At 38.8% G+C, this 23518-nt stretch overlaps 1 protein-coding gene across 3 annotated transcripts in view; it reads left to right on the forward strand.

Annotated features, from left to right (window-relative positions):
- The window catches only part of LOC122416708 (putative fatty acyl-CoA reductase CG5065), a 147381-nt gene extending 129227 nt beyond the window's left edge, over positions 1 to 18154 (forward strand). For all 3 annotated transcript variants that reach the window (XM_043429739.1, XM_043429742.1, XM_043429741.1), the window contains exon 10: positions 17877 to 18154. In XM_043429739.1, the coding sequence (XP_043285674.1) occupies positions 17877 to 17964 (88 nt within the window). In that variant the 3' untranslated portion in view covers positions 17965 to 18154. The remainder of the gene's footprint in view (positions 1 to 17876) is intronic.
- Positions 18155 to 23518: the final 5364 nt, after the last annotated feature.

Below are 23518 nucleotides of genomic sequence, written 5' to 3' on the forward strand. Positions count from 1 at the left end.
AATGCACCCAAATGGATAATTACCTTAATGATAAACGATGAAAAATGCAACTGGTTTCACATCGGGGGGTTGCATAAGAAAAAAGTTATAGGGGTTGAAATTCACAAAATCGTTATATCAAAAAAACTATTGCACCTATCTCGATAAATTCAATTGCATTTTGAAGAGGGTAAAAAAATAGTAGATACGGGTTTTTGCGTTTTCCTCGCAAATCAAGTTAAGGGGGTGAACTACCCCTATGTATGTTTACGCTTAATCTCAATCAAACGGCAGTAATTCTTTTTTTTCTTGTTTCCTCTCCTCGTAATACGTTTTTTCTTCAAATTTACAACATCCACATATCAACAGATGGATGGATTTTTCCTGCAATTACATTTTCCTAACTGGTGAAAGTGATAGAACCCAAAGTATGCGTCCAATCTTAATGGTTTGTTTTTTATTTGAAGGCATTTTGAGACTCTTCTAGTTATACTTAAAAGATTCTATTCAAAATTTATTTAAACAATGGATTTGATCTACTTGAGCAAGGAAAATTGGAAAAAATCGAATTTTTCCTTTGAAAATTCTACCATTTTATGAATTCTTTATTTTTTGTAACTTTTTACGGTATTCATACGAATTACATCCATAGTTTAAAAGAATTCACTTATTTATTTTTTCCGCGAAAAATTATAGATTGGATAACTTTTACGAATAACAATTTTTTTATTAGTTAATAATGAATAAACCACAAGATAAATTAAAAAATATGTATTTCTTATACTTTTCACAAAAATTTCGTAAATACTGACGTATTTTCATAGTTATCATATCTCCCCCCTCTACTTGACGGTGTTATTTCGGAGTCACCTCGGTCCGGTCTGTGACTCGCTCCCAAAATTAGATTTGAAATACAACGCAGAAGCAGTGATAAAACTGCGATCGCGGAATGTATTCACCACAGTCGGTTATTTTTATTTTACACAAAAGAAGTGCCTTACAATTCGAGACTATTTAAAACAAAGTTGCAAGTATTAATCAAAATGAAGATAAATCCTTTGAACGTTGTTAGAATGCTTCTCACAACTTTTGAAGTTATGCGTTTACCGGATTCGCCAGTGAATAACGATGAAATACAGTTGAAAGAAAACATTGAAAATATTTTGTTGACTGCAATGAACGAATACAGTGGTTTCGACATGGTAGAAGAAAATTCTTTGCATTTTGAAGAACCATTTAAGGATCGGGAAATGGAAATTGTTGAAGATCAAGAATGGGCAGACGCCCTGCATGAACCAGAACTTCCGCCTGATACATGCACTCGTGATGACGAAGACTTATCTTACGAGTACAAATTAAGGGCCGTTGAGTATTGGCGCAGCGGGAAGACAGGAAATTTAGGTTTAGGAAGTGTTAAATAAAAGTTCAAGATAGTGCAATCTATACGACAGTTGCGGCGGTGGGCCCACAATTTGAACAAGGGGGGGACATACAAAGAAAAATTAGCACGAATTTGTGGATACACTTTGGAAAATTTCAAAGCTGCTGTGGATGCTGATTTAATAGTGCACGATTCCGATTTAAAAAAATGGGCCTTGCATGCTCAAAAAGAAGTAGGGCATACTGATTTTCGTTTCAAAGCATCTCGTACGTGGATAAACTCATTCAAAGCAGCTCATCGTATCGTATCGAGAAAAATTAATAAATTCATTATATCCAAAACAATTGAAGATGGAAAAGTCTTGGAACAACAAAGTCAAAAATTTGTCTATGACGTAAAGCAAAATATTAGCACGTACGAATTGTCAAATACATTTAACGCAGATCAGAGTGGCTTCCAACTAGAAATGCATTCAGGAAGAACTTTAGCGATCGAAGGAGAAAAGCAAGTACAATGTCTTGTACAATCAGTCTCTTCTACGACTCACAGTTACACTATTCAGCCGACTATATCAGCTGACGGCAAGCTGCTATCTCCTCTATTTTTAGTTTTAAAAGAACGCTTTTCAGACCCGATAATGTGTACATAGAAGTATCCAAGTCTGGGAAGCTTACTTCAGGTATAAATTACATCCACTGTTTTTGTGTAAACATTTTTTCGATAGAAAAAATAATACGTTTTTCTATTTTCAGATCATTTTAAAATTTGGTTGGAGCATGTATTTTTCCCGAAAGTTGGCCCAAAATCATTATTACTGATTGATTCTTGGACTGGACACTGTCCCCAAGCTGTACTTGATGTGAAACCTTCAAATAGAGATGTGAAAGTAATGATTATACCTAAAGGAACTACCGGAAAAATCCAACCCCTCGATGTTTTTGGATTCCGAATATGGAAAAATTTTGTTAGACATTTTTCTGATAATTGTCTTTTGATGAATTATGATATTAATTTGCATTTGAGAAACAATATCATAAAGCTGCAATCACTCGTTCATAACCAACTGTCGTCACCACGTTATATCGATCTTTTCAAATATTCTTGGTGCAAAAGTGGTTACATAGAAGAAAAACCTGCGAATTTTGAGAATCTTGTAGATTTTGCGTTTGGAGATTCCTGCAACTCACATTGTGAAGTTCCAGGATGCGAAAATGTTGCTATTGTTCCTGGTGCAAAAAGTCGCTATGTTTTAAACACTTTTTCGATGATTATCATTACTGCAGTACTTACAACGGTTAATAGAGCACACCATTATATGTTCGCTTCTATTTATCGCTATGGTGATTATTTTGTTAGACTGTTGACATATTATTAATAAAAGATATAAGCATATTGTACACTTTTTTTTACTCGACTATGTAGTTTTTCTATACGTCATCCCAAAACTTGGTCTTATCAACCAGAACGAATATGAGTATATGTGTAAGCGCTTATCGTATGCCTATGTTATTATCTCATTGCCAAATATAAATCGGTCAGAATTATCGATAAGTCAGATATAAATACTTTTCCATCTGAAGATTCACCTATAAATAAGTTGGCATTTAGATAAAATCGTTCATTGAATGTTATATCCGCAACATTGTTGTTGTAAATTTGAAGAAAAAACGTATTACGAGGAAAGGAAACAAGAAAAAAAAGAATTACTGCCGTTTGATTGAGATTAAACGTAAACATACATAGGGGTAGTTCACCCCCTTAACTTGATTTGCGAGGAAAACGCAAAAACCCGTATCTACTATTTTTTTACCACCTTCAAAATGCAATTGAATTCATCGAGATAGGTGCAATAGTTTTTTTGTTATAACGATTTTGTGAATTTCAACCCCTATAACTTTTTTCTTATGCAACCCCCCGATGTGAAACCAGTTGCATTTTTCATCGTTTATCATTAAGGTAATTATCCATTTGGGTGCATTCGATTATCTCAAGTGGAAATGGGTGAAACCTGAAAAGTACTCCTCGGAGGTCTCAACTTCAAGCGATGATTTCACCCCCTAGAAACATTTTTCCGCCGATAAAAAAAATACGTGTCTCTTAGATTTCGATGTAGAATAATATATTCAAGTTTCATTAAAATCGGAGGGGGACCGCGGAAAGACTTTCCTTGTCAGTCGTTTTCGTTCCAAGTCGTAATGACCGTTCGATGTAATTTTGAATCCAGCACCTGGTTTACCCGGAGGACCTGCACCACGTCTACTCAACTTTCGTCCAAACACATCGACGCTCATGTTGGGAATGTGGATGAAAGCAAGCCATCACATGTTAATAAATGATATCAGCTTCACGCAACACCTCGATAATCGATATAATTTCATTCGAATGTGATGAATTTCCAGCAGCTTGCGATGCGAGCAATAAGCGAAGACTATCTACCAGCTCATTTGGATCATCCCAATGAACATAGTCGACAGAGGTATGCTTTCGTGCTACCTTATACTGAGGCAGAGCACCACCTTTCTTATCGTTGCTACCGAGCATTTGGGATATATAATTTTTAAATTTACTATTTTTATCCTGACGTACCGCACCCGTGCGTTTATAAAATTTTTTATGAGCATTCGTTGTGATGACAATTTTCTGATATTTCTCCAAGTCATTTGGTGTTACATATTTGAGTTCGGGCTCTTTTTTAAACAACAGTTCCACCAAGCCAATACTTTTGGGATACTTTTCATCTCCAACCACTATATGATCGAGTTCGAAATGAATTGGTGAATCACCAATCATTAATCTGTTTTGAGCGAGATTTCGTACTCCATACACGCCATCTAATCTTGTTTTGTTATTACTACGCAGTAAGCCCAAATACTCACGTATCAAATTATCAACATCTCCAGATGATTCCAAGTTATCATCGTCCTCATAATCATCATTATTATCTTCCTGAATATCATTATCACTATTTTTAGTCAAGGGTACACCGACATTCCCATCAGTAATTGCATCATGCCAAATATCATCTTTGAAAGAAATATCTTGTTGCATGCTATTTTCTCTAAAATTTGGAGACTCTTTCTCCTCCTTCTTAACATTTACACGATCATTCTCAATTTTAGGTTTTTTCGTATATGAAACTAACTCCTCTAACGGTTCAACAATAGGTTTAAACACATCTTGTATTTTCTGCTGAGCACTATCACGTCCACTTTTCAACATTCGATGTTTTCATCTGATTGCATCACTCGCCTTGGCAAGTTCACTCAATACAGCCGTCTCCTTTAAAAGTTCTTTGCGCTTCATGTTGACACGAGTAAGTCAGACTTTAGACTGTCTTATAAAATCCAGGGGAACAATTATTTATCATCATCATCATCATCATCATCATCATCATCATCATCATCATCGACAGTGAGGAAAGAATCAAATCCCCTTCTATATCTTCCAGCATTCAACTTACTGTCCTTGTCAATCGTGATGAATCCATACTTGTCCGATTTCCAACACTTGACACACATTTTTTTGACACTTGCATAAGTCATATCCGTATTGACATGATCATTATATACATGCTTGAGGTTCATATCATCTTGCTTGAATAGCACTATAAAATTTGCATTGTCTCTCACGAGATGTTTCGGAATACGAGTATACGTCTGACGGAGATAAAAACTATCCACAATCTCGTGTCTTCCGATGGAAAAAAATGCTCTCACGTTGTCCTGTTTGTCACACGCTATATCGTCAAAGATGAATATGGAGTTTGGGCGAGCTTCACTAGGTGCCACAACTTGTTCATGCTTGTTAAATTGAAAAAATTCCACTCCTTCCACAGGTTTAAGCATTTGCTCGAGCAATCGGTATTTTGGCTGCTTCAACGATTTCGAATATAGATATCTATACTCGATCTCGAGAATATAGATATCTATAATCTCAAATCTCAAACCATTTGGATGTATTAGGAGCGTGAGTAAGGCATTCGTTTTTCCACAATTCGAGGGGCCACAAAATACGGCTCGAATGCTGTTAGGTAGTAAGTTTCCATGACGCTTCTTCACACTACCCGCTCCAACAATAAATTAATCGAAATTTATTATGGGGAGTTGACCGCTCGAAACTTGTTTCTTCGACTTCATCTCGTATGCGACTGATTGAAAAAATCATATAAATGCAACTTTATAATGTTGGAAAAGTCAGTCGAGTTGTAACCACTGCAGAGTGATGATTGTACATGATAAACCTGGTAAAGGTTTGGTAAACAGTATAATCAACAATCTCCCCGTGGAACTACATCTACCGGGCTATCAATATTGTGGACCTGGTACGAAATTGATCAAACGTCTTGCTCGTGGTGATCCTGGTATAAACGCGCTGAATGCTGCGTGTAAAGAATACGATATCGCATATTCGAAAAATCGTGAAAACTTGGAAGCACGACATCTGGCGGATAAAATTTTGGCTGAACAAGCCTGGCAACGTGTAACTTCGAAAGACGCAAGTCTTGGTGAAAGAGCAAGTGCTTGGACCGTGACAAACATTATGAAGGCGAAGAAGAAATTTGGTCTAGGTATGAAAGGAGTGACGAAAAAGACCAAAAAAAGTGTTTGCCTGAAAAAGATCATTAGTGCCGCAAAGAAAGCCATGATTCGTAGTGGTGACCCCCGTGAAATTGTCATGTCAGCATTGAAAGGTGCGCGTGCCAGTGTTAAAGGTGTTAAAGTACGCACACCTCGGGTTCTACCTGTACCTCACAAAATCGGCGGTTTATTGCCCTTCCTCGTACCCATCTTTGCCGGCCTTAGCGCCGTTGGTGCACTGTCTGGTGGAAGTGCTGCAATAGTCAAAGCTATAAATGCTGCTCAAGCGGCTAAAAAGGAATTGGAGGAAAGTAAACGTCACAACCGAACACTCGAGGCTATCGCTTTGGGTAAAGGTTTACATCTGAAACCATACAAACAGGGTTTGGGTCTTTACCTCGGGGCAAAAAACGTATAATCACGCTACCACATCAACCACTCACCGACATCGATCTGCTAAAGTATGCGAGAGCCATGAAAATTCGTAACTTTCGCAGCATGTTCATGCGTGATACTTTACCTGAAAATGGACCACTCAAGCAAGAATCAGCAATCGTGAATTTGGATGAAAATGTGGGCTCTGGGACACACTGGGTTGCATATAAAAAGACTGGTCAACGAATCACATACTTTGATAGATTCGGCAATCTCCCACCTCCACCCGAACTCATGAGATTCTTCAATGTAGGTAGCGTGAAATACAATTATAAAAAGTATCAGGAATATGATACAATAATATGTGGGCATTTATGCTTGAAATTTTTGTGTGGACAACTAAATCGACGAGACAATTATGCACTATATAAATGTGGACTATGGAGCTGCGTGTTTAGTTCTAAATCTGCGAGCATCATGGATGATAGTTTGACGATCACCATTACTGGATCATCCTCCATACTCGAGGCACAATTTTTTCATTCGAGGCACAATCGCCCGACAAAAATTATACTCATGGACTTGTCGAACTGCTCACATTCAATTCGATTCCAAATATCGACATTGGTTGCAATAAATTTCACGTTGGAAATCATGTGGTGACCATTCCAACGGGCAGCTATGAAATTAAAGATATTGAAAAATATTTGAAAACTGAGTTGACATCTAAAAACATACAAATTCAGCTTAAGCCAAATAATTATACGCTACGCAGTGAAATTGAGTGCAATCAATCGATTGATTTTATATCCAAAAATTCAATTGGACCTTTGCTGGATTTTACGTCGCGTCGATTGGAGCTCAATAAAAGACATGTGTCTGATCTACCCGTGTCCATTTTCAAAGTGAACGCCATTCCAGTCGAGTGTAACATAACCACTGGTGCATACATCAACGGGCGAAAAGTTCATATAATTCACGAATTTTTCCCATCTGTACCGGCCGGCTATAAAATCATCGAAGTACCGTCGAGCGTCATTTATCTACCAATCACAACTCGTCGCATTGACAATATACAGCTTCGTATTGTCGATCAAGACGGAGATTTGATCAATTTCCGCGGTGAAGTCATCACCATAAGACTTCATATAAAATCTCAATGGGCATAATTTACAATCATCGTATTGGCAATATTAATAAGCTAACATGGGATCGCGAAAGCAGTCGTCGATCAACGCTCAAAGAGCTAACACCTCAAAACCTTCTACTATTGAAGAGTTTGGGTCTCAAAATTCGTGGAGTTCGCGTGTGAGAAATTATCTGCTTTGCTCGTTGTGCATCTGCTGCCTGCAATGGAGGAAGAAATCGTAAACATCCAGACACCCGTCATGTTTGATGAATCCATCATACATTATGAGGTTCATGTTCATCAACCATACGCGTCGTCAACATACAACAACAGTGATGAAATACGTATTTCAATCCAGCATCAAGATTTATCAATTCTACCGAATAAAAGTTCAATTCACATTTCCGGCAAACTGACAATGCCGGATGGTACAGTGTTAGCTGCAACGAATTTCGTTAACAATGCCATTTGCCATTTATTCGAGGAAGTGCATTATGAACTTAACGCCGTTGAAATCGATCGTAATAAGAATGTGGGAATCACATCTCTTATGAAAGGATATACATCTCATTCGTCGGCGAGAAGTACAATGCTTGAGAACACTGGTTGGGTCGATGTCGATGAGACGAAACCGATTGTGGACGCAGCAGGCAACTTTGACGTATGCATACCACTGAGCATGCTGCCGGGATTTGCTGAAGATTATCGAAAAATGGTGGTGAATGCAAAGCGCGAATTGATTTTGACTAGATCACGTTCCGATGATAATGCAATAGTTCAACCAGCCGCTGAAGATTATAAAATTACACTACGAAAAATTGAATGACTCGTTCCATACGTCACCGTGGCGGATAAACGGAAAATTCAACTGTTGAAATTCATCGCCAAAGATACCCCAATTCCAATGAGTTTTCGTACGTGGGAATTGTATGAATATCCAATGTTACCGGCGACATCGAAACACGTGTGATCAGTCAAGACATCAACGCAGCTGGAAAAACCTCGATATGTGGTCCTGGCATTCCAAACAGGACGAAAGAATAATAAGAGTCAAAATGCGAGTAATTTTAATCATTGCAACGTTACTGATGTAAAATTATACTTGAATTCACAATGTTATCCTTATGGTAATATGAATTTGAATATAGAACAAAATCAGTATGCAGTACTGTACGATATGCATACAAACTTTCAACCGATGTACTACAATAAGGAGGCCGAACCATGGCTTACAAAAGCGAATTTTCTCAAATTTGCACCTCTCATTGTGATTGACTGCTCGAAGCAGAACGATTCTCTCAAGTCTGGACCTGTTGATGTGCGCCTCGAATTTGAAACAAGCACAAATATTCCAGCACAAACTTGCGCATACTGCCTCATTCTACACGAGCGCATCGTTGAATACAATCCAGTGAGTGGTGGGGTGAGAAAATTGGTATAAAACCGTACCATCAACTTCTTCAGCCAACAGTCATCATGGATTTTGTCATCGATCTACAAGGCTTCAAAGGACCCATCAATGAGTTTATACTCAAAGAAATTTCAATCATTCGTGCGGACGTGAAGAATGCTGAACCTCTCACACTTTTCTTCCCATGCATACCACCGTATGCATGGGATTCTCTGCCGACAAAGTATAAAACGACAAACAAATGGCTGGAAGGTAATTTCTATAGATTATCATGGGATTTTGGTGTAATACCATACGATGCGGCAAGAGGAATAATTCAAACTATCTTACGCGGCGCTCATACCATCTTCGTAAAAGGCTGCAAAAAGTCTTTATGGCTGACGAACTTTTGGGATCTGTCAACGGAGATTGTCGATTTGGAGACTTTGGACTGCCCATCGTTGAAAAACCTACCGAGAAATCCATCGAAATGCGACCATCATACCGACCAATCGAAATTCAATTGTGCAACGATGAATGTAAAATCTTTGAAAAGCTGGTTATATGTATATCATGCATTGTGCAAACGAGGGATTTTTGAATAAACAAAACATTTTTTTTTCCATATATGAGTGTGTGTTTTTTTTAATTATTTTATATAATACTCTTCCTCATCCTCCTCCTCCTCCTCTTTTAACATTACTCACACTTCATCGAAGATTTACATATACTATTTACATTTTTATTCTATTTGTTGAGAAACATTAAACTTCTCTTTGACAAAATTTGATGGCCTTCAAATTGCCACCGAGATACTTCATATAAAGTTCCCCGTTATGAGCTGTTTCCAGGAGTTTCTTGAATGTAACAGGATGCTGATCGAATGCCGTTACGACTCGTGGCGGCAGGAATATGTTGAATTCATTCCTGATTTCGGCAACGTATCTTCTGCCCCACTTGGTGTTTGCGATCCTCACATCCGAGACGAGATATTCCCCATCGACTTCGAGCTCGTTCAGCTTCTTAGTAGAAAGATATTCGGACTTTGCGGCGAACTCCAATTTACGATGAATATAGTTTTTTTTTTGAGATTTTTCCACAAAGAGCAAGTCTTGACTCAACTTTATGAAGATGTGAAGTGATGCTTTTTTCTTCTGGACTCTGCTATTTGTTGTTTTTCCATCTATCCCTACCCCAAAACTGAATCATCCCCTTCCACACGCTTTCAAACAGGTTCAAACGTGATCTATATTGTGATCGATGCAGTCTCCTCCGGTGGTTCTTTTTTTGTACAGGCTCAGACGGGTCATCTCTTTGATTCCGCCGACGTTATGAACACATGCATTCTAAACTTGTTCAAACACGTTCAGAGCATTTCCTACAATTTCGATGTTGCGGAGCCGGACCGTCAATATGATCGTCTATCGATGATGCACTCCAATGTTTAACGCAACGACGTAATAATGCAATCTCACTATCGGATTTGTAATATTCGGGTAAACGATCCCACAGAATATCTGTATATTCACCAAAGTATTCCTTGAAGATGGTTGGAGATATAATTTGGAGCTCCTCCGACGTCATTTCACAGGGATTTTTTATCCGTAAAGTTCCATAGATGTTTGCAAGTCGTTCCATAATCGCGCACTTTTCACAATTTCTACGTCTGGGTCTAACTGAATCAATATGAGTTCGCACCCAGGGTTGATTAAAATGATCGAAACACAATTGATATGATTGCACATCCGCATCACACTGCACATACTTGGGTAAACGATCCCACAATGAAGGAATGGAATTACTATAATGCTTTAAAAGCAAAGCCTTCGGCAACGATTCAAGTTCATTTTCCGTTAATGTCGATGGATCTTTCGCCGGATGGATAGCATACATACTTGCACACCTCTCCATCTCGACCTCGACTTCAGAAATGATCCAATTTTTTTAATTCCAATGTCTTTTAAATATTTCCCTCCCCACTTTCATCATTAGAATTTCCGATCTACTACCCCAAATCATTTCATGATATATTTTTTAATACTCCGTCCCCCTAAAAACCCATTAAGTGATCAAGATAAATCTGGTTTGAGAAAAGTTGCGTGGGTGGGCATTTCCGTAGAAAGTTTTCGAAACACATTTTTTTTTTCAGTGTCAGTAAATCTTAGTTAGTTACACCATGGTGGATATTCGACATACTTCGAATGTCATAAATTTAATTATGAATTTCATGGGTAGTTTGAAATGGTTAAAAAAACTTCCGCTCCTTTTCGTTCCTCACTCGCAGGTCATTGCGGGTCCTTAGATTCTTTTCCCCGCAGTAGAAGTTTTTTTTTTGCTGGAAAAGTTCAGTTGTACATTTTCTAATTTTGGTGGAAAGTCGTTGGAGGGGATTCAATGCTTGCCATTAGTTAAAGTGTTGAGAGTATGCGAAATCCTCCCTCTTTTTTCTTTCTTTCTACGAAGAGTTAAAAGGACATTTTTCTCACGAGGAAAATCACTCTGCTCTCTACGTCTCTACTGACTCATCAAAGTTTTTTTTCGTTACGTCAAAAATCACTCCTCGAAAAAGTATCGGTGACATTGCCAGTCGCGTTCGCGTCAAATTTATCTTTTCGCCAAAAAACGTAAAAATGTCTCAAAGTTTCAACTTATGTAAAAGTGAAGTGGAGATCTTCGATCTCGTGAACGACAATGATAGTTATTGTAGTAATAAAGAAAGTGAAATAATGGTTGTCGACATATCCGATGACGATGTCGAAATTATTGATCTCAGGAACAATGGTTATCGTGATGAAAGTAACATTTCCGACGATGAGGTCGAAGTGACTGATCTCGCGAATGATTATGAATGTGATCCTAGTGTTCAAAGAAATAATCTTATAATTGTCGATATCTCGGACGATGATGACAACAATCCAGACATGGAGAATGTGAGTGATGATGAACACAATAATGACAGTGATGATAGAAATGATGATGTCGATGTTAATGATGAGGGAATGAACGACATCCTCGATGACATCGAGCGTGATTTCGCTTACTATGGGAGGGACGTCGAGTTCGATGAAACCGAGGATGATTTAGGCCTCTATGAAGAGTTTCAATTATATCGGAATAGATCTGCATTGCCCGATTATGAGACTGACATAGACTGCTCGGAATATGAAAATAATTCGCGTGCGTCGCCCGATTATGAGCTGGATGCCGATCGCTCTGGAGTGCGCGAAATCGTCGACCTCACTCATGGAGACGAAAATGATGATGATGTAGAAGAGTTTTTATGTGATCGTGCTGTATCACCGGATGAATGCTCGAGTGATTCCTGGCTGGACATGATGCGGCGTCCGGAATCGGCGGTAATCTTAACCCCGATGACGGAGATTTGTCGCATCCAATCCTTTTACGCGGATGATCGTGAATTCTGGGTCTGCATAGGCTGCTTTGTACAGGACCCAGAAGTCTATGGGCGAGTCACCGCCCACTTCACCCACCTGAGGGGAAGGTATGACCTCTTGGACGATCGGTGGTGTAGCAACTGCGGCAGATCGCTATCGTTGTTCATCGCCCACGCAATGTGTAGAATATGCATGAAGTGTTGGTGAGTTATCTTTCGTTTACATCAGATTTTAGCTATACTAAATGAAAAAATTAAGAATTTTTGGGGGTTTTTTTCTGTTGCAGGGGACGTTTGAAAATAGTTTTGAAATTAATAATAAAAAAATTTGTATAAGTATATAGATTTAGAATAAGATTTGTTTTGTATAGATTCATGAAGAAAAAAATGTACTTAGATATAGGAATAAAATAAGAAATGTTCACTTAATCGTGAATAATAATAATCCCCCCAACCCCTTGCCAGCAGTCTCTTTCTCTCTCTGACCATCCCCTCCACTCACCTCCACAACGGTTTCCCCTCCACACCCTGCCCCGCAACAGACCCCGCGCCGGTCCCTTCCCCGGGCTCCCCCGTCCCCGCACCCCCCTGAGATCCCTGGTCCAACTCTCTCCTAGCATGTCTACTTTTAATATAATCTTTTTTCATGATTTGTGAAAGCTTTTCTTAATTGTTTTGTTGAAATTATTTACAGTTGGTTTCGTAATTTTTTTTCATACCATTATGTTTTGAATGTTTTTCATTTGTCATCCGATGTACTCGTCACTTTTGCATTTATTTGACAACGTTTTGTTCCTTTGAATCAAACGTTTTTCATACATTACCAAGATTTAGAAGATTCATTTTTTTTTATTCATTACGTTTGGAATGGTTTTTTTATAACCTTCAGTAATGAATTGGCCATTTGAAGCAAGTTTCGAGAGAATAGATCGAACAACTTTTTATAAATCATCGTGCATTTGTGTTTTGAATTACACGAGTGTCACATGGGGTTTCACTGAGACTACTGTCCAGGTGGCATAAAATATAAATGTACTTGTCTCCAATTTTTCCACAGCATTCGTGCTGTTACTTATGATTTGATTTGACTACTTTTTGTGCACTGTGAACTTGAAACTTAAAAAAATTTTACAGATATTGGAAAATCAAATTCTTCATGTTAGGGCACAATATAGATAATATTTTGTTATTGTTAATTCATGTTTTGTTCGTTCCAAGGAATGCACACTACATGAGTAACATATGTAGGGTTTATTCACTGAGACTACTGTAATGATTATCACCCATCAGAATGTACCTGCGAAAAGACATTTATTGAATAAATCTTTAATTAAAATTATTCCCCGTCTCGTTGAAAGAGATATCGAAAAAAAGGAAACAAAATTTTTTTAATCAAATTACGGCTAATTTATTTAAAAACTCAAAAAACGCAACGAATTATAAATTTCAATGTCGTTAAAAAAAGACAGGATTTCAACGACTAAGGCATTCGAATCTTCTTTTCAGACAGCGCGATATTGATAGATTGGAATAATTAAATCCAACATAACATGGTCACTTCGTGTGGCAGCCGGATTTTGTGGTTTCGCGATTTTATAGCGGCAAGGAAAAATATACATAGCCTTTTGAAATTTGAAGGGTTTATTCAATGGTATTTCAACTCTATGGTAGGATTTTTTAACTCTGATATCTCTGGTAGATTCGGTGTAAAGCTACTTCACAGGAACATGTTTCTTCATAGTCTCCACGATTCTGGGGGATCGGTTTATCTGAGATCAAAAAACCAAGGAGCGTATTGATTAGGAAAGCAGTGGTTATCACCTGAATTTAAATCATACAAAAATATTAAAAATTGAAGGATTTTTCTGTTTTGAAACACCTAATTTCAATTTTTCAAAATGTTGCATAGCTCGATAATCCTTCAATTTTTAATATTTCTGTATGATTTCAGTTCAGGCGATAGCCACTGCTTTACAAATCAAAACGTTCCTTGGTTTTTTGAAAGCAGATAAACGGAATCCCCGGGAATCGTGGAGATCATGGAGAAACATATGCGATCCTGTGGACTAATTTTACACCGAATAGAGACATCAGAATTAAAAAATTCCGTCATAAACTTTAATTACCAATGAACAATTTCTTTAAATTTCAAGTCTATGTTTTTTCTCGCCGCGAAAAAATCACGAAAAAACCCCAAAAATGCGCTTGCCACACGGGGTGACTCTCAAGCCGAATCAGTTTTTTTGAAAATAAAAATCGTTTCATTATACATCCAAGTTGTTTCAGGTATTTACATACACACATATACACACACGCAGACATATTTTATTTCGAGCTCAAATTTTACTTTGTTGGAACTGAAATGAAAACTCTTCGTGATTATCAATTTAGTCTTTTTTATGAATAAAAAAAAAATCCACCAAAAAACGAAAAAAAATCGGAATTCCTCAGTTTCGATTTGCTAACAGAAATTTTGGAATCAGGCACTTTCGAATAGTCTGTCACGCGTTTACAGGCAATGCGATTATACTTCTTTTCTATATTATTGTAGTCCCTCGCTCTCCTTCGTCATTGCTGTTTTGGGTTATTTTATTATACATTCTCCAATAACAAACATCGACAAGTTTGATGATACAATCAGAGAGAGAGAGAGAGAGAGAGAGAGAGAGAGAGAGAGAGAGAGAGAGAGAGAGAGAGAGAGAGAGAGAGAGAGCTGATGAGAAAGAGCGGAGGCATGGATTTTTTTTCTAATGTTTCAGAATCCGGATTACATCTCAAGATATATATAGAAAAAATCTCTAACCTTTCTAAATATTTTATACCATCAATCCGTATGTTGTTGACAATTTTCGGTTTATTTTCCATCATATAACACTGTTGGAATCCTCTACCTTTATTTCTCTTTTATTCTTCTTCACTTTTTTCTCACCACTTTCACTAAAATGTTGTCCTATTTTTATCGATTTTCTACAGAACCGGAAAAAATTGGAACAGTGTCGATGAATTTTCACTTTCGCCATCTTTATAACCTCATCTAGTTAGCATTTAAACAACACGCCATACGTCATATCATAACGAAAATATATAGGTATATACTGAGACGATCCAGACGGGTCGATAAATTAGTTATCGGACGTACCGATAAAGTAGAGCGCAGTGCGATAATCAATCAATCGAGGCGCCAGCGCCTGGGCTCGCGTATCGACCCACCTCGCATCGATCACACACATTAACTAGCTCGTCAAAATTCACTTAAATAAATTCAATCGTCTGACATAAAAATATTTGAAACTTAAGAAAGAATTAGGGAAAATTAGGAGGGTGGAAATCTCACAGTAAAAGCACTTACAAATTGAAGAAATTTTATAATATCAAACAAATTGGGTAAATTCAAATTCAAATGTATTTCGCGCGCTTCAGACAACAAGCGCACATTCACCAATCAAGAGATCCGACCAATGCGAAACTTTCAAGAACAACGAATCAAGAAATCATTCACTGATAATTGGCATAACGAAGTGTCGCGTTTGCGCGTCGCTGAAACTTCGAAAAAAGGCATTGGTCAGAGACAACCAACCAATAGAAAAGAACATACGACACAAAATTTAACCAATCGGGAAATTTAAGAAGGTTTGAGATGAACTTGATTGGTGAATGGGCGTAATTGTCGCAATGCGACAAAATTATTATGATAGTTGGTCGTTGTTTCGCGTGAGTATAAAGAACCCATGGAAACTGGTCTCAGGAGCCAGTCTAGCCCTCATCACGCTAGGCCCGCTTTCACTAAGCCGATCCCGAGACTCGCAACTCGGATCCGCATTACGCAAATTCGCCGACTCTGGCCTAGGAAACCAGAGTCCGCATTACGCAAATTAATTCAAAAAACGAGCTCAGGAAGCATTTTTATAAACCACCGACGCATACTGACAGGGCGGGCCCCTTTCGATTTCGTTTGGGTTCAGGATTGTCAGTGTGAGGCACCGATCTAGTCAGGAGGGCGGGGAGGGTTCGATTTCATTCCCTCTGAAGATTTCTGGCTAGATTACCTGTTCCTTGTCTGCCAAGAGGGCGGTGATCGTTCGGCTTCGTTCGATCATAAGATTCTTGGTGGATTCCTCTCACTCATGCCAGGAGGGCGGGGACAGTTCGATTTCGTTCTGTCTTAAGATTCCTGGGTGGGTTCTAGTCCATCTTTCTCAAAATCTTGGCTTCCTGAGTTTAGAATCATTTTCTATCAAAAACCTCTAAAATATCGCGGAGCGTTATCAAAAATTTCTAAACATTGTGAAAGATTTATCAAAAATTTCTAAAAACATTGCGAGCGTTATTAAATTGAAACTTTCTAAATTTTGCGAAACATGATTAAATTGCGAAAATTATTGTTTACGAATTTGCGAGCTATATCATTTACGAACTTCATTTTCCGAAATTTTATTCCGTGCGCACTGAATCATTTGCGAAACACTAAATCTCATTTGCGAAACACCAAATCAATAGCGAAACTCTAAACTTAATTTCACGACACACTAAATTATTTTGCGAAACACTAAAATTCATTTGCGATACACTAAATCATTTTGCGAAAGACCACATTTTATTTGCGAACATTAAATCATTCCACGAAACACTATGAATTCATTTGCGAGAGACTGATCGATTATATTGTGAAACGTAATTTATCAAGAAGCGATTGATGACGACTAAATTAAACTTATGGCGAACTTTTTCTTGCGAATGAGTGCGATATTTGAACTAAAATTAATCGCGAACCAGAAATCAATTCTTTCATTTTGTCAAATTATTGTACGAGACAGACCCATTTGCGAACTATCACTTTCGAGAGACTCTAAAAGGAAAGGTGCTGAGATTTTGTACTTGAACCACACATCGAAACAACAAACAAACATTGAATAAAAGCTTTTTTTTTGTTTATTTTGCCATTACTTTGAATTGACTCCTGCTTTTCTTTCATACCTGCTCCTTTTATTTATAAGAAGCTCGAATTCACGCGTAACGGGGTGTTCTGTCACCATCGTATCGTTACAATACTTGTATTATGACACCAGAAAAACAATATATAGGTATATAAAATGTATTAAAGCACCAGATTTGTCACTAAATAAAAACAAATAAACATCAAAAATGTGTGCGAAAATCCGACCCATTTTTTGATGCTATTAAAAAATAAATAATTAATATCTCTTCAATGCGTTGAGCTACAGAGCTCGAAAAGATCGCAAACCAAAGACAAAAAAAATAAAAAATACGTCAACTTACAGTATTCTCTGAAGTACTGTAATTATTTAATTATTAAAGAAACAAATTTTGAAAATTTTCGAAAACAATTGGAAACGCTGTTGCTCCTGTAAAGACTCTCTGGCAGCGACTCGTCATAACATAAATGTACTTGTCTCAGAGTCGCTGCCGCAACTCTAGATAAATGCAAAGAAGCAAAAACCCTCGTTATTTCTTAGTATCAATGAGGAAGCAATTTAGTATCAGTTCAATGAAATTATAAATGTAAGACGTAAGCGTGAACTATAAATGGATAACGACAAATTTTAACGTGAACGATAACGAAGAATATTATTATAAATTATTACAGTCTTTCTATTTTTGTAGTTTAGTAACGTAACGACTTTCATTTACAGAATGTGGTGGATTGACGCTGGATTCAAAGTCTGGATTGGAAGTATTGCCGTTTGGTTTTTCATCAAAGCCTTAATGAGGACCATTTAGCCATCGAGTGATATCCATGGTTTTTATCCTATTCGAAATTAAGTAACTTTCATAGCCCCCAAATAATTTGCATTTGAAAAGTATGTTACTTAAATGAGTGTGGAACTATTGAGTTTCAAAACCAAATGTTTTTAACTAAATGAGTGTGAATTGTCATAACCAATAAAAGTACTTGATTAGCTTCAGAGTATCGTCGATTTTTCAAATTTGTAAAACAACAAAGTGTTCATCAATCATCGACTTCACCGTGATTGAAGAATTGATCAAGAGACTCGGTAGAGTCTCGGGACAAGTACATTAACAGGTCTGACGTCTGCGGGCCTGAGGCTCACACCGAGATTTATACTTTCTCTGAATAAAACGATTTGCGGTTGTGGGGATAAAATTGGCATGTGATTTTGTTGAATTACGAAGCTCATGAGTTAAGTACGGTTTTGAAAATTGAACTTTCAACTAATTAATGAGATCATGGCCATTTTTAAAAAATCTGCAGAAAAATCTGATTTTTTTACACAGCATAGAAAAATGTTCGACGGTAAAAAAAATTGAGGGGAGGTTACCGAACATTTAAGCAAGAAAATAAGTATTAAAAATTGGACATCGTAGTGGCAGTAAATGGATCGTGATTTTTCAATCAAATTTAAGGGATCGTAAATGCTGGAAAAAAACATTAAATCATATACGTATTCATTGAACATTTATCTTGTTAATGGCGTTATAAAAATGTCAGGTCACCGAAACGTTAAGAATGAAATCATAAATTAACTACGATTATCGCTCACGATGAGTCGTTGAATACTAGGTTCGGTACGACATCGGCAACACCGCTCTGTCAGCTGTTTATATATATGTATTGTAACAAGATTTTCCCGGGAAGGTACGATCTGTCCCTTCTCGGCTCACTCACCTTGCCTCGCGCTGCTCTCCGGCTACGAGAATGAACTGGGCGCCAGGTACCAAGTACCGTCGAATTAATCGACTTGATTTTCGTCAATTCTCGTGATGGTAACGCAACGCAAAATTAAAGTCTAGAGTGCACGAGGGGAGCGAGTGACCGAGGACGGTCCGACTACTCAGCTCATCTGAGATACAAAAGGTAGAGGGGGGGATCCTTGGGGCCAAAGTAGCGGTCACGAAACACAAAAGAAATAGCCCACAACAAAATATAACATTCGAAACAGTATGCGTCATTTATTCACAATTTTTAGCGGAAAACAAATTATACAGGAGAGAAATACGAGATCGCCAATTAATGTTCAACAAAATAATATTTTAGGAAACGATAGTTTAGGTTCGCCAGTTAAACGGAACAAGATAATAATTTGGAGAAATAGTAATTTTAATTCGCCGTCGCGTTGGCCCTGTTCACAAGTAGGTAACTAAACGTCGCCAACGACCTACCCGAGTTCGCAAGGTAACTACAGGCAATAGGTAATAGGTAATAGGTAACTGCTATGGCGGAAATTGTAACGCATTGGTCACTAAGGCAGGGTAGGCAACAAAGTGACCACGGCGAGACAATTCCAGGTAGATTACGCGGGTGTCGTAAGTAGCGCAAAGGCAAAAGGTAATCGACACCTGGTAATTTACTACCCAATAGTTCATCCGCGAGCTAACCTACCATACGGCGACAGAAATCACAAAAGATAGAAGTCCGCAATTTTGGACAATACACGGACGCAGCGCGAAAGACAAAAGATAGGCGAAATTATGATCGACGACGGAAAATAACGCAATTTTACAATAAAATACTTCAAAAGAGGTAACAGAAAATACGTCGATCGTGAGACACGAAATAATACAATAGCAGATACGAAAGAATGCGCAATATAAAAGAAACGAGAGAAAAATACTGAAAAATAATGCCTTGACTAACCGCCGTACATCCCGAACGCGACAATGAGAAAGAGAGAGACACAACGAAAACATCGCGCGGCTAGCGCGCTCGCTAGGGCTCTCGACATGTGCAGGGAGAGAGAGACAAAAGAGAACTCAAACTGTACTGCGCGTAATATTCAGCGCTTTATCAAAACTCGAACGAATAATCGTTCAGACTATCTTCGAAATCAGATAATAATGCATTGAACCAGATTAAGAGTGAATCCCCTGATAGAGTTGAGCGTCTCAATAAACTACACGAAAAATAATGGAGATTGGGAAGTAGCGGCCGCAATCTCGCTCGCCACTTCGCCACACAGATCTCCCTCAAAGAAAAGGCCACCAGGCAACAAAACTCAAAGAAAACCGGAACTAAATTCCGAAACAATACGCTCAATTCTACCAAAGAACCCGGGGAGAAAGAGTAGTGGGCTTACCGAGGAGATCACTCGTCGCACCCGAAGAAAAGACAAAAGAGACCTAGATGACCGCAGACTCGGACTTCTGACTCGCCGGTGAGGTGATCGGAACAAGACTAATTGTGCGAACGAGTGGTCCTCAATATTCGGCGCCATCCCCACCACTAGGCCCGCGAACCGCAGCGCTCACACGCTAGGCGCGAGCCAGAGCATAGGCTCGTAGTTCACGCTTTCGCGGGACTTCAAATTAAGAAGCGTCACGTCGGTAATTTGCCTCCCTGTTGCTCTTACCTCTCCCGTCCGTTTGAAACATTCCTCCCGACTTAATTGCCGTGATTCGAGTGCCTTTCCTCTTGGGGATCCGGCGGGCAGCTCTGAAGGACCGAGGGGAGGCCTCCCTCATGACTTCGGACGTCTAGAAGCCATGGTGGGCCCACGACAAAAACCACCAGGCAAAACAGCACCTTGGCTCCAGAAAACTCCCCCGAATCCCACCTGACGAGGCGCCGTATCGCACGGACCGTGGCACCCGAATTTACGGTGTAGCGGACGGTGTAACTCTCGGTTACTGCAGCGGGAGAGGCACGGGCGGCGTTCAACGAATGGCCTATGCCAGCGTGTCCTTTCAGCCGTCCACTGGTCGAGAATGATGCTCGTAACTCGAAGACGGTGTGGGAGGGTGTTTCTCGCGAACGAGATCGGGTCGAACAACAGCAAAGCATCGTCACAATAAAAGACGGTTCGCAAACCCAGTCGCGGAGGCGACACCAAATATCCCAAAACGACAATGAAATTTTTCTTTAAATAAACGTCAGATTAAATCCAAAAATAGACAACGAAATTCTCTGTAAATAAACGTCAGATTAAACTCAAAAATAGACAACGAAATTCTCTCTCTTCCTGCCACGTAAGTAACAGGTAGCTAAACTAACTAAAATCTCTCAAATCGGTAATGTAGGCGGTTTTTCGAACTTAATACAATAATTACGCAATAATGAGTCCGGCTCCGACCAACACCCGACGAGTCGAAAAGTCGTGGAAAATGGGCCGTAAACCCGGTCCACTGGTCGACACAATTCGTACGAGTGGCGGGGCAAAATGTCACGTCACAGTATATAGATGTATATCGTGTTTAGTTGTGACGTGCTTACATTAGTGTATCGGTACTGTACAGGCGTGTATACTTTCTCGGTATAATTAATAGAAAGATGTTTTTTATTCATATTTATACAAATATTGTGATAACAAAATATTTGTAATCACAAATAATGACGTAACCTCAAATTCAAATAAATTGTTGGTTATATGTATCAAGTCATATGTGAGTGACAAGCCATCAATTTACCGTTGGCAAGGTAGATATATCTCTCCACCAACAACAAAGTTGCCAAATCAAAAAGTTAACTAGTCAAATTTTTACTAATAATGATATTTTTTTTTATATAATTGATAATTACAACGGACTAATTGATTAGTTATGTTAATTTTTAAATCCATAAATTTTGAGAGAATATAATAGCACCAATCTCTTATCATGACAAAAAATTCAGTCATTCAACGCTCGTGTGGTGGGCATGATCTCATTAAGAAGTTCTCTGTCGAATGAGCCGAAAATCAGCATGATCGATGTCGTAATTACGGAGAAAAAACTTTCCACGGGCTTAAGAGTATGGATTAGTTGACTAACCTCACTTGGAATTTTTGAAATTGAAATTCTCTAACACGGTTTGACCGATTAAAAAAAGGCTTTGTCAGCCTATGCAGAACGATGGCAAAAATCGACTGACAGAGCCTTTTTTTAATCTATCAAACTGTGTTAAAAAATTTCGATTTCGAAATTTGCAGCTATCTCTCTCGCACTCACGGTTGCGATATACCGACTGATCCATTCTCTTAAGATTATGCAAAAGTTAATAACACATTCAGGATTTTACGTATCTGTATACGCATACTCCAACCGCTACGAACATAGGCTCCTTGGCCCCCATAATCACCAATCCCCGGTAAGAGAAATTCCGTTGCAACCAATGAAGGATGAGAAAATTTTTGGGCCAATGACATTCAATAAAAAGAGCAAGGAAGATTGGGGAAAGCTAAGGAGCTCGAGAGCTCGAAAGTCACCAGCCGAAGGTTCACGTCATGTTGAAGTTTGGGGTTATGACGTTATGAAGTGCGTGCGGGATAACTAAAAATAATTTTCGTCAACCTCGCTGACTAACCTCAGTGACAGCTGATTAACCGCAACTATCCTAACCTCAACTATCCTAACCTCAACCATTGTGACTATCCTAACTTCAACTACCCTGATAGTTGTCCATCCTGATAGCTGGTTATCTTGAGGCGCGTAATTAGGATCTCGGATAGAGAGAGACTAGTTCAGAACAGTCTGATGTCCCAGCGTCCGCCCCTAGCGTCTCCGAGATATCCCGTAGGGATTCGGGGTTTCCCCTAGAGGCAGTCGGTAATGCAGGACGCTGGCTAGAGACGCGCACGGGTTGGTGATAGCTGCGTATTCCGATATTTAATCTCGACTTGTTTGTATCCGCACATCCTCCAACAGTCTGGGGTTATAGTTACTAATAGTTCGGACCCCCGTCAAAACATTTGAAACTCCCGCCGAAACAAGACAGTAAAAAATTTTAGTGACTGATAGTTCGGGTTCCTGCCGAAACATTTGAATTGGAATTTCCCGCCAAAACTACAGAGTTTAAATATCCCGCCAAAAATACAGCGTTCGAATCTCCCGCCAAAACTACACAGTTCAAATTTCCCGCCAAAAATACAGGGTTTGAATCTCCCGCCAAAAACATATCGAACGAATCTCCCCCACCAAAATAACAGAGTTCAAAAGTCCCGCCAAAAATACAGCGTTCGGATCTCCCCCGCCAAAACTTACACAGTTCAAATTTCCCGCCAAAACTACACAGTTCAAATCTCTCGCCAAAACTATAGAGGTCAAATGCCCCGCCAAAAACGTAGCGTACGAATCTCCCCACCAAAATAACAGAGTTCAACGTCCCGCCAAAAATACAGAGTTTGAATTTCCCGCCAAAACTACAGAGTTTAAATGTCCCGCCAAAAAGATAGCGAACGAATCTCCCCCACCAAAATAACAGAGTTCAAAAGTCCCGCCAAAAATACAGCGTTCGAATCTCTCCACCAAAATAACAGAGTTCAACGTCCCGCCAAAAATACAGCGTTCGAATCTCCCGCCAAAACTACACAGTTCAAATTTCCCGCCAAAACTACACAGTTCA

The sequence above is a fragment of the Venturia canescens genome, chromosome 10 (genome assembly GCF_019457755.1).
Source record: "Venturia canescens isolate UGA chromosome 10, ASM1945775v1, whole genome shotgun sequence".
NCBI classification, from domain to species: Eukaryota; Metazoa; Arthropoda; class Insecta; order Hymenoptera; family Ichneumonidae; genus Venturia; species Venturia canescens.